Source organism: Panthera onca, chromosome D3, assembly GCF_046562875.1.
Source record: "Panthera onca isolate mPanOnc1 chromosome D3, mPanOnc1 haplotype 2, whole genome shotgun sequence".
NCBI classification, from domain to species: domain Eukaryota; kingdom Metazoa; phylum Chordata; class Mammalia; order Carnivora; family Felidae; genus Panthera; species Panthera onca.
Window position 1 is genome coordinate 52865970 of NC_138350.1, and position 12179 is coordinate 52878148.

Genomic DNA, 12179 nt, shown 5'->3' on the forward strand with positions numbered 1-12179 from the left:
AAAATCAGACGAAAAACAAAAGCTACTTAAAGTTCCAGGCTTTCTGTATCTTTCTCCTTCGCTAGATCTCAAAGCTCCTTAATCATTGGGCCAGGGGTTAGCATCTCTGTACCTCTGACTCTTGACATGGGGCCTCCAGAAACCAGAATAGGTGCTCAAATGAACCATCTATTGAGCAGAACTGGTCCCAGTGTATCCTTCCAGGCTCATGTCCTACTACTTCCTGCCACATGCCCTGTCTTCAGCCTCCTACAGCTTTTCCCATTGCCTAAGCAGGCCTGTCCTTTTAGATCTCCTGCCGTTTCCCACATTGATTTTTCTGCCTGTTGATGTTCCTCACTGTGGCATTGCTGGCTCGTTCTTCCAGACTCATTTCAGTTACCAGCAGCTTGGCTGAAGCTTTTGCTGATTTCCTGGGCAAAATTAATGATTCCCTTTTTAGGTCTTGAACTGTTGTTTTGAGTATAACATTTGAACATATAGTGTAACGTCTCAGGTATAGCACTTGCTATGCAGTAGTAAAAGTATTTGCTTCAATGATAACAATAGCAGCCATTTAATATTTGTGCCAAGGACTGAGCTCATATAATGACTGAGCTTCAGAATGTTAAATGATGTGTTTTAAATACACAAACAGCCCTGCAAAGCAGAGATAGTTCTCATTTTGCAGGATAAGATTAGTTACTTGCCAAGGTTAAGTCAGTGAGAGGTAGAGATGAAATGGGAAACAATTTTCCAGGTACTGGGAATGCAGGAGTGAACAGGACACATGTAGTTGCTTCCATCATGGAGCTCCAACTCTTCAAGAACAAGGATCAAATAGTAGTAAATATATGGTGTTTACTGAGTGCCTAGTGTGTACCTGGCACATTAAGGACATTATCTCTAAACATCATAACTGCTCTACAAGGTAGGTGGTAGGATCTCCACTTCACAGAAGAGGGAAACTCATGTGCTGAAGGTCACATAACGAGCAAGAATCTGCAGGGATTTGAACCCAAGGCTCTCTGATTTCACAGGCCATGCAACACAACCCTATCTTTACTGGTTCCCGTATTCCAGGTGCTTAGCACATAGTAGAGGCACAAGAAAGAGTATTGAGTGAACATACTTCTATAACTAGTCTCCCTTCCTTCACACCACAAAAAATTAATGTTGCTTTTCCTTAAAATATTTCTTGGTCTCAGCTGTGTTCTCATTACTACATAGGGGTCTCAGGGTAGATTAAGTGCTATCTTGGGATAGCATTTTGTGATTAGAAAATCGGAAATGATTATAAAGCAATAGTAACTTAAACGATGTAATTTTATTAAAAATAAGGCAAATATTGGGGCGCCTGGGTCGCTCAGTTGGTTAAGCATCCGACTTTGGCTCAAGTCATGATCTCCCACTCTGTGAGTTCGAGCTCCGTACGGGACTCTGCTGACAGCTCAGAACCTGGAGCCTGCTTGAGATTCTGTCTCTGTCTCTCTCAGCCCTTCTCCCACTCACACTGTCTCTCGCTCTCAAAAATAAACATTAAAAAAAAATAAATAAATAAAAATAAGACAAATATTAACGGAGTAGCGCAAAATTCAGAAGTATATGTTTAGATATTGAGCATACTGAAACCAAGACCTCCATAAAACAATAAGAAAAAATTGCATAAAGCCCTCATTGAAATGTAAAGAAAAATGTTATCATCCAAGCAGATAAATTAAACACTGTTATATGAAAAGAATGTCGAATTGCCTATTAGGAGGCCTAGATTCCCATTCTGATACTTCAAGTGGTATAATTTTAAGTTAATTTTTTTCCTTTCTGAAATTGGGTTCCTGAAGGGAATAGGATAATAAATTAATCGGGGCGCCTGGGTGGCTCAGTCGGTTGGACTCAGGTCATGATCTCGAGGTTCACGAGCTCGAGCCCCACACCAGGCTCTGTGCTGACAGCTCTGTGCTGATGGCTCAGAGACTGGAGACTGCTTCAATTCTGTGTCTCTTTCTCTTTTTGTCCCTGCCCCGCTCACAATCTGTCTCTCTCTCCCTCAAAAATATAAATAAACATAGAAAAAAATTAAAAAAAATTAGGTTGTGAGGATCAAATAAGAATAGTACCTAATTTAATGCCTAACACATACCTTGCATTCAGTAATGATTCTGCATCTCATATTTATTTATTTATTTATTTATTTATTTATTTATTTATTTAGAGAGTGAGAGCAGGAGAAGGACAGAGAGAGAGGGAGAGAGAGAGAAAATTCCAAGCAGACTCCACACCATCAATGCAGAGCCCAACTCAGGGCTCAAACTCATGAACAGCAAGATCATGACCTGAGCCAAAATCAAGAGTTGGATGCTTAAACAAATGAGCCACCCAGGCACCACTGCATCTCATATTTTAAAATGAATGCATGAGGAAATGGAATTTTTAAAAAGAAACCTAAGTTAAAACATAATAAAGTAGTGTCTGTTAAAGAAAGTCATTTAAATTAGCCATTAGGGATATACAAATTAAAATCATGATGAAATACCACTGCACACCTATCAAAATGATTAAAATTTAAAAAAATACACACACACACACACACACACACACACACACACACACACACGGGGTAAGGTTAAGCATCCGACTTCGGCTCAGGTCATAATCTCACCGTTTGTGAGTTCAAGCCTTGTACTAGGCTCTGCGCTGGCAATGAGGACCCTGCTTGGGATTCTGTCTCTCCCTCTCTCTTCCCCTCCTCCACTCGTGCTTTCTCCCTCAAAATAAATAAACTACAACACAATACAGTTAAATTTTAAAAATATAGACAGTACCAAATGCTGGTGATAATTCAACATTGCTAGTAGGAATGTAGAATGGTACAAGCACTCTGGAAAATAGTTTGGCAGTGTTTTACAAAGTTAACCGGAAACCTCACCATATGACCCAGATATCACACTCCTGGAAACTTATTCTAGAGAAATGAAAACATGTTTATGCAAGCATCTGTATACCAATATTCACCGCAGCTTCATTTATAACAGCCAAGAACTGAAAACAACAAATGTCCTTCAGAAAGTAAATGGATAAATTGGCACATCCACATCATGGAGATCTACTCGGCCATAAAAAAGAAGGAACTTTTGATGCATTCAGCAACCTGGGTGAATCTCAGGGCCATTATGCTCAGTGAAAAAAGCCAATCTCAAAAGATTAATCCTATTTATATAACATTCTCAAAATGATGAAGTTCTAGACGTAGAGAACAGATCAGTTGATACCAGGGTTTAGGGAGAAAAGACAAAGTAAAGAGGAAGCCCAAGGAAGTTCCTTTGTAATGACATGGCAGTTCTGTATCTTGATTGTGTTTGTGGTTATATAAATCTATACATGTGATAAAATTTCATACAACTACACAGGCACACCGAAAAAACTGAGTTCATGCAAAAATTGGTGGACTCTAAGTAAGGTTTGTTGTTAATTGCCAATTTACTGGTTTTGATAATGTACTACAGTTACGTAAGATGTTGCCATTGGGACGGGGCGCTTGGTGGCTAAATCAGTTAAGCAGTTAAGTGACCGACTTTGGCTTAGGTCATGATCTGATGGCTTGTGGGTTTGAGCTCCACATCAGGCTCTCTGCTGTTGGCATGGAGCCTGCTTCGGATCCTCTGTCTCTCCCTGTCTCTGCCCCCACCCCGCTCGTGCTTGCTCTCTCTCAAAAATAAGTAAGCATTAAAAAAAAAAGATTTGGGGGTATCTGGGTGGCTCAGTCAGTTAAGTGTCCAACTTTGGCTCAGGTCATGATCTCATCACTTAGGAGTTTGAGCCCTGCATTGGCCTCTGTGTTGACAGCTCAGAGCCTGGAGCCTGCTTGGGATTCTGTGTCTCCCCCTCTCTCTGCCCATCCCCCACTCACACTCTGTCGCTCTCAAAAATAAACAAACATTAAAAAAAAAAAAGATGTTGCCATTGGGGAAGCTAGGTGATGGGGTCATAGGACCTCTGACATTATCTTTGGAATTTCTCATGAGTTTATAAATGTTTGAAAATGAAGAAGGTTATTTTTTAAAGCCATTACTGCTATTAAATTAGGAAAATATGTGTAAATACTAATTGATGCTAGTGGGTTGTAATCTATATTGCTGGTGGAAATAAAAAACTTTAGGGCAATAGATATTAGGAACTACAAATGGTCATAGTTGTTGACTTGCTAATCTCCATTGTTCTATGAGAATTGTTCTATGGTGTTCTATGAGAATAATTCCCAAAAGGTGAACACTATAGATTACATCATTTGTAATAACAAAATATCTGCATACCAAAAAAATCTTATATATTTCAAGAGCGAGGCAATTAATTGATCTGCTAACTGCAGGATTGTTTAAATAATAAGTTGATAAATATGTACAGAAGTGCCTATGAAGAAATAAATGCAATTTTACTTAGTATTATTAATATTTATGCAGTTTTAAAATATTATGCTGAGGGGGCGCCTGGGTGGCTCAGTCGGTTGGTTAAGTGGGTTAAGCGTCCGACCCGTGATTTCAGCTTAGGTAATGAACTCATGATCATGGAATCGAGCCCTGTGGCAGGCTCTGCACTGAGAGTGAAGCCTGCTTAAAATTCTCTCTCTCTCTCTCTCTCTCTCCCTTTGCCTCTCCCCTGCTTGCGTGCACATGCCCATGCTCACTGTCTCTCAAAAAATAGATAGATGATAGATAGATAGATAGATAGATGATAGATAGATAAAAAATAAAATATTATGGTGAGGAATGGCCAATAGATTCATAAAGCTAAAATTCACTTTGCTGAATAGTTTTTTTAAATTTTGTAAAAATTCTGACACTAATGATTATTTTTAATTCTTTCTTGAACTGTTGGTTTTCTTCATTTCCAGTTCTGTCCACTCTGCCGATTACTACCTAATGAAAATCCAGGCAGCTTCAGTGGCAGTTTAATAAGACATTTGCAAGTCAATCACACTTTGTTTTATGATGATTTCATAGTAAGTATATTTTCTTACTTTTACATTGTTTCTATGTGGTGTGTGTTAACCTTACCTTTTTAAATTCAAGCAAATAAAATTATGGTGGAAAAAATGTGTATAGACCTGAAGTTAAGTAATAGCATTAAGTAGGAAATTATAAAATATAGTGTTTTATGAACTTGACTATTAATATGAGTTATCTGCCTTAGACAAAATTATTTTCTCTGTGATTGAGATAATTGCTCCTTGTATAAGGTACTAAAGTTCACTTTCAAATTATTTTAATTTTTACTCTAGTCCCTCTGTGTGTCTAGTTTTAATATTTATGAAGTTGAAAACGTAGGTACCTGAGATGAAATTAAATCACATGAGTAATGAAATGGCTCAGAGTTTATTCTGCATGCAGTTGATAATACATTGAATGGCTAATAACAGATATGGTGTTATCAGTGTAGTAAGACACACAGGTCATGTTTTATTTAAATTCCATAAAACACAAAAGTCATGTTTATTGAACTTTTACAAAACTGAAAAATTTTTATTAGGAAAAATTATAAACATGTACAAAGGTAGCCAAAACAGCACCATGAACTCCCACAGGTCATCAATAACTACCCATCAGTAACTACCAACTCATGGCCAGTCTCACTGTATTAAGAATTTTTCGGGGGGCACCTGGGTGGCTCAGTCAGTTGAGCATCTGACTCTTGATTTTGTCTCAGGTCATGATCTCATGGTCGTGGGATCAAGTCCCGTATCGGGGTCTGTGGTGGGTGTGGGGCCTGTTAACATTGTCACTCTCACTCTTCCTTTGCCCCTCCCTGCTCACATGCGCTCATGCATACTCTCAAAAAAATAAAAATTTAAAAATTTAAAAAATTTAAAAAGAATTTTTTTCTTTCAGTATTATTAGTAATTGACTTACAGCACTGTGTAAGTTTAAGGTATACAGTATAATGACTTGTTTATGTATTGTGAAATGATTACCACCAATAATTTTACTTAACATCCATCATCTCATATAGATGCAAAATAAAAAATTTTTCTTTGTGATGAGAACTTTTAGCTTCCAAATACACCATACATTGGTGGTAACTATAGCCTTCATGTTGCGCATTACATCCCCAGTATTTATTTATCTTATAAGTGGAAGCTTGTACCTTTCAACCACCTTCATCCAATTCCCTCTCCCCCACCCAAGAATTTTTTTTTTTTTTTTTTTAGGATGGAAGAAAAGTTAGATGTAGTATGAATAGTTCTAACTTATGACTGTATTTCCCATGATCAGGAATGAGAACAACAAGCCAGAAGTTAATGTAGCCTTTGTTCTACTTTGCTCCATGTGTTGCCATGTGAGGGTAATGTGTTATCCTCTGAGTCCCTTTCAGCAAAGGGAGTATTGCCTATTATGGGAGGAAATCCCTCATAGCCATGTTCTGAAATAGTATATTTTATTGTTCCCTCTATCTAAATACATGAAATATTAAGGGCTAAATTTAACTTTGCATACAATTTTCACATGATTTTTTTTTTACTGCTTTCTTTTTATGCAATTTTTTAAATGCAATTTCAAGATAGAATTCAATAATTGTTGAAGATTGTCACTTGAAAATTTTCTCCCTGCTTTCTGATCTGCCCACTGTGGTTACAACACAAGGAGCTTGGGTTCTGACCTGGGTTTAAGTAACAACTCGGTCACAGCTCTGTGACCTTGGGCAAGGTATTTAACCACTGAGCCTGTCTGTTCACTTGATAAGTGAGGAGAGTAAAACCACTTTGTCCCATAAGCTCTTGAGAGGCTTAAATTTGATAGTGCATGTAAAGTGATATGCACAGTTTGGGCAAGGGCGTTAGGCAAGTTGGAGATGGGGAGAGGATAAATGGGGGTACTAGGACCACTTGAAGAATTGAACAGGCTACACAACAGAGGCTTCATGTTCTCAGCTCCAGCACTCAAATAATGTCTTTTCTGGCTGCTGAAGCTCACAGGGCCTCAACAGAGGCTGGTTCCGGTCTATATGTTCTCGTGTTTTACAACACATAGGGCTTCCTCTTTCCCTTAGTTCTGTTAGGTGTTTTAAAAACTAGGTTGATTTCATATCTGTTCTGGCTATTCATAGTCACTCCATTCTTCTCGATATTTTTCAAAGTATGATTCAGGGCTGGTCAGGAGGAAGCGACTTTGATGAGAGTACTTTCAACCCACTCAAAACCATATTCTTGGATGTGGAAATAAGGTACAAGCAGTATTGTTTGCTTTGACTTTTTGGTTTCCCAAGCTACCAAGTACTATACTAAGCACTTTAAGCATATTATCTCATTTTATTCCTTACAGCAGCTTCTATGAAGTGAGTATTGTGTTACTGTCGTCACTAGCTATGAAACATCTGAAGCTCAAAAGTTAATAAATTGCCTAAGAAAAAACCAGGATTGGTCCAAATCTTGTTCTCACCTAGGCCTTGTGGCTTTCCTTTGGATTTTGTTGATTTGAATTTATGCTTTTATGTTTTAGAATAGATTTCCAATAGAGACTTTACCTTATTATTATTATTATTATTATTATTATTATTATTATTATAGAAGAGGAGATGAATTGCACAGGATAGGGCTCTTAATAGTTTTTGTTTTATTTACAGCACGTGCTAACTTAAAGGTTCGAAAGCCATTTTGACCATCGGGAGGCAAGGAGAAAGAGTTTTGTGTTCAATATATTTTTCAGAGATAGATATTCAGTAGAAGTCCTGGGATTGGTTAATTCTAGGGGAATGTCTTGACTTTACTCCATATTAGAAGTTTACTTGGAACATAGCACCCTGACCATGATTTATAATGTTGACTAAAGATTACTAGTGTAAACTCCAAATCAAGGCTATTCTACTATGACAATAACAAGTAAATTGTTATGCATTAAGAAGAACTAGAAAAATGTACTAGCCCCAAAGCAAAAGTTCTGGGATAAGTTTATGAGAGTTTCTGTGGAAACGTGGGACAGGTCACTAAATTCAGAGCTCTACTTTCCTGCAAAATGAGGCATTGCCTTGACCTTTATCCTCCAGTTGCTGAAAACTATCATCTCTGATTCTGTGTTTCTAATTATTTTTCTTTATTGTAGGATTTTAATATAATTGAGGAAGCTCTTATCCGAAGGGTTTTAGACCGGTCACTTCTGGAATATGTGAATCACTCAAACACCACATAATTTTATTCAAAGGAAAGGAGAGGAGACCATTCAATTGCACCATTTGTTAAGATGCTGCTCGAACAATTGGAGGGAAATTGTCAATGTTCGATGGGCAAAAATGTACAACACAGTTATATGTTTGTCTATGTTTATTGTTATATTGCATTTTAAAACTGCTTTCATTGGGATGGCTTAAATCTGTTTTACATTCTTGACTTTCTTAGACACTTAACAAAAAATAGTCTCCATCAGCCACCAAGGTATAGAAGAGAACATGAGGCAGGATATGTGGGTGAACGATCTTTACTTGCAAATTGGATGATACTATGTGTAATGCTATAGATTAATAACTATCATCATAGTTGGGCAAGATAACTTATATTTGTTCTATGTAAAAATATGGAGAATGAAACCAAGTATGGACATTCAAGGAAACCTGAAATCTGCTCTAGTGCTTATCTAATCTCTAATAGAATAATATGGGTAGCCTTGTATCAAAGTAGGAAAGGAAAATCTTGGAAGTCAACAAAGTCCGCTTAACCAAATTATAAAACATAATACTGTAAACAAAGTAAATGTTGTGTTAACAATGTATACTTAATCCTTTGACTTTTTATAACTATGCACAATAAGAATTTAGTATTATATTTTTCAAATATTTGTAGCTTATTATTTAGAAATATTTCTATAATATAGGTAATTTCTTAAGGACCTTTAGCTGATATTTATAGAAGTGTTCATATTCATAATTTTTAGTGGAAAATCCTAAGGGCTTTGATTTTTTTTTTTTACTTTTATCTTTTAGAAAAAATAAAATAAAATATAAATACTGAAAACCAAACAGAAAATGTAGGAAACAGTTTTAGAACTCTGCCAGCCACTCTGGATGTCCTCTGTGTATCCACTCACAGTTATTAGCTGTCTTCCACAGGAGTAACCACTACAGTGCTATCAATACCTAAGTGTGTATTTTTAATCTGTAGGTTTTTTCTTTTCCTTAAAATGTATTATTAGTTAAGAACTTGGTCTGGATAGAGTTATCCACAGCCTGTATTTTACTGTTTGCATACTCATGGTGCAATTCAGCATGTTCCTCTTTCCTCTGAATATTGACACATGGATCCAAATATAATAGACTCAGGTTCAATCCTTTTTGGCAAGATTATAGGTCATGGTGTGTTCTTTCATCAGAGGGCACACAATGTCTGGTTCTCTCTTTTCGTGATGTCAGCTGAAATTGATACTCAATGCCTTGATCCATTGATTTATTGTGAGTTGGAGGATATTCTAACCCTATCATTTCTCTTTCATTTATTAGTTGGAACATTTTTATAAAGAGATGTTTCCCCACATCTACTATTTGGTTGACCAACGGTCAGATTTGTATAGGAAAGGGAAAGTAAATGTTTGTATTTTCCCTTTATTTACTAATTTTCAAGATAATAAACTTGTTTCCTATTTCTTCCAGAGATCACTTTTTCTTTTTTTTTTTTTTTTTCAGTGTTATGAACTCATGGATTCAAACATGTTTGATAGGCCTCAACCCATTTTAAATATTACCTTATTGAAGTTCAAATTGTCCCATATCTGGCTATTGGGAGCCACCCCAAGTTGGTGCTGAGTCGTTTTGACACTACACTAGCCATCTTTAATAGTTTCCTTGCTATCTCAGAAGATCCAGGCTCAACCTGTGTGTTATTTGCCCCAGACCTGGAATCAGCCATCTCTCTAAAAAGCTTGGTTACTTTCAGTGAGAAATGGCATTTCAAAATCATAATCAGGACTCTATGCATGCTCATTGCTAGTAGCTTAGCCATGGTTTCTAGGAGAGAGCTAGGAAATACCTATTTTTTTTCACAAGATAAGACACTTTCTGAGTTTATTGTAAAACTTCCAAGTCAAGTTGAGTACTACAGGGATTTTACTTAATCCTTCCTGTTACTACTATATCTCCATTTTCTACACCGAGAATCTTGGTTTTCAAGGACACAGGGCATGATAGAGTTAGACTATCCCACAATTATTCACTTCCTTTATTTACCTTACACATGCAGCAGCCTCAGAATAACAACGCTAAAACCACCATCACCAATATGGTAACTGAAACAATTAAAATTTTTTCATTTGCTCTACCCATTCTCTATTTTTAAAAGTCATACTATGTCAGCATTTCCAGAACATATTGGTATAACATACTGTACTGTCTCCCTTCTATCCCCCATTTAGTCTTACTTCTTCAAATAACTATATATATAGTGCTTGTCACTGGTGGTTACCTGATGACTCTGTTTTTTCATATCTGGATCTTTAGTGATGAATCCAGGACATAGAATGATGTTTCTGTATTGAAAGGAAGAAAAGGAAGCTATGAAGACTAGTGATAACAACTGAGGATAAAATATTTGGCTATACTTAGCTTTTAAATTGTAATCATTATAAACTTTGTTTCTTACACATAAATGTAGTCATAATCACGCTGCCCCAAATGTTTTATAATTATCCATTCCTTCTTTAAAGTCTTGCTTACTATTCTGCCATCCTCTGTGAGGTAATTAGAAAAACATAAAACCGGATGAAATCTAGAGGGCCTTATTTCCTCTCTTTTAGATACTGGCTTCAAGCTTGCTTTTTACAGCTGCAAACAAGTAGGAAGAGATTTTTAGTTTCACAAGCTCTTGTCCTGCAATTTGGATGGACCATCCAATAAAGCAAAACCTGCTAGACGACAAGTACAAAAAGAGAGGCATTGGGGCGCCTGGGTGGCTCAGTTGGTTAAGCGCCAACTTTGGCTCAGGTCATGATCTCGCAGTTCGTGAGTTCGAGCCCCGCATCGAGCTCTGTGCTCACAGCTCAGAGGCTAGAGCTCACTTCAGATTCTGTGTCTCCCTCTCTCTCTGCTCCTTCCCCACTTGTGCTCTGTCTCTCTCTCTGTCTTTCAAAAATAAATAAACATTAAAAAAAAAAAAGAGGCATTTTTCAAAGATAACCAGACTGAAAACCTAGTCCCTAAAAATAATAATAATAATAATAGTAATAATTTATTTCTGAGCATTAGTACTGATTATCCAGAAAAATAAAGCTTTATTCAGAGCAACACAAAGGGCATCTTTAAATCTGTAAAACAAAAAAACTTCAAAACGTTGAAAACCATATTTTAAGGCAAGCTTTAAATCCTTTACCACTATTAACTTCAGCACAGCAATTCTGCATCCTGTCCCTGGATTCCTCTTAGGATAATTTTGCCACCTACAGGACAAACGAGGTGCTGGCCGCCTGAATTATTTTGCCTTCTGAATTAATTATCTTGAGGTCTAACATGGTGAAGTGCAAATACTCATTGTTTCACTGTGCCTTTAACCTTTTATAAAAAGGAATTGACAATTCATTGTTTCAAAAAAATGAAAACCGTAAATCAAACTGTCATACTGTACATCTTAAACATAAGTATACAGTGATGTATGTCCGTTATTTCTCAATCAAACCAGGGGGTTGGGGGGGGTGGGTGGGATGAGAACCAGTATTTGAAGCTGTTGACTATTAACAAAATATTTTACTTTCTCTATAGTGCTTCAAGATGCAATTTTTTCAAGGCCTTATAAAGGAAAAACTGGTTCACGTGTTACTGTTTAAAGATCAAATTCTTCTAACCCAACACAAACCTACGGAGATTTTCCTTTGTGGGCTTTTTAACCCAAGTTTCTAAATTGTAGCTTGAAAAATTGGATTGTGAATGTAGGATAAAGAGAGTTTCAGATCAGATCTCCTAAGAGAGATCTGCTTTGTTTCTTTACCTGGTGTTAGGTGTCTTTCATTTCGAAGTGAGTGTACTCCAGTTATTCAATGTTTATCATATCATTTGTACCTTTAAACATTGATTTAGGGATTTTAAAAAGTCACTGAGAAATTCGTTCCTTTATTACTCAACTACAACAACAAATCTGTATAGTGACCAGAATTTAAAATGTACAATTCTTTTCCTTCTGTAAATATGTATTATTGTTAGAAATAAAGAATGGCAGGACCATTGCTTTCATTAAAATA

General features: G+C 36.6%; 1 protein-coding gene across 3 annotated transcripts in view; it reads left to right on the forward strand.

The window, feature by feature from the left end:
• Window positions 1-12179, forward strand: part of RNF125 (ring finger protein 125) — a 40356-nt gene extending 28177 nt beyond the window's left edge. The window contains exons 5-7 of one of the 3 annotated variants that reach the window (XM_081790780.1): window positions 4868-4975; window positions 7108-7194; window positions 8070-8152. In XM_081790780.1, coding sequence (XP_081646906.1) covers window positions 4868-4975; window positions 7108-7143 — 144 coding nt within the window. In that variant the 3' untranslated portion in view covers window positions 7144-7194; window positions 8070-8152. The other 2 variants (XM_078435362.2, XM_081790779.1) reach the window with 2 other exon arrangements.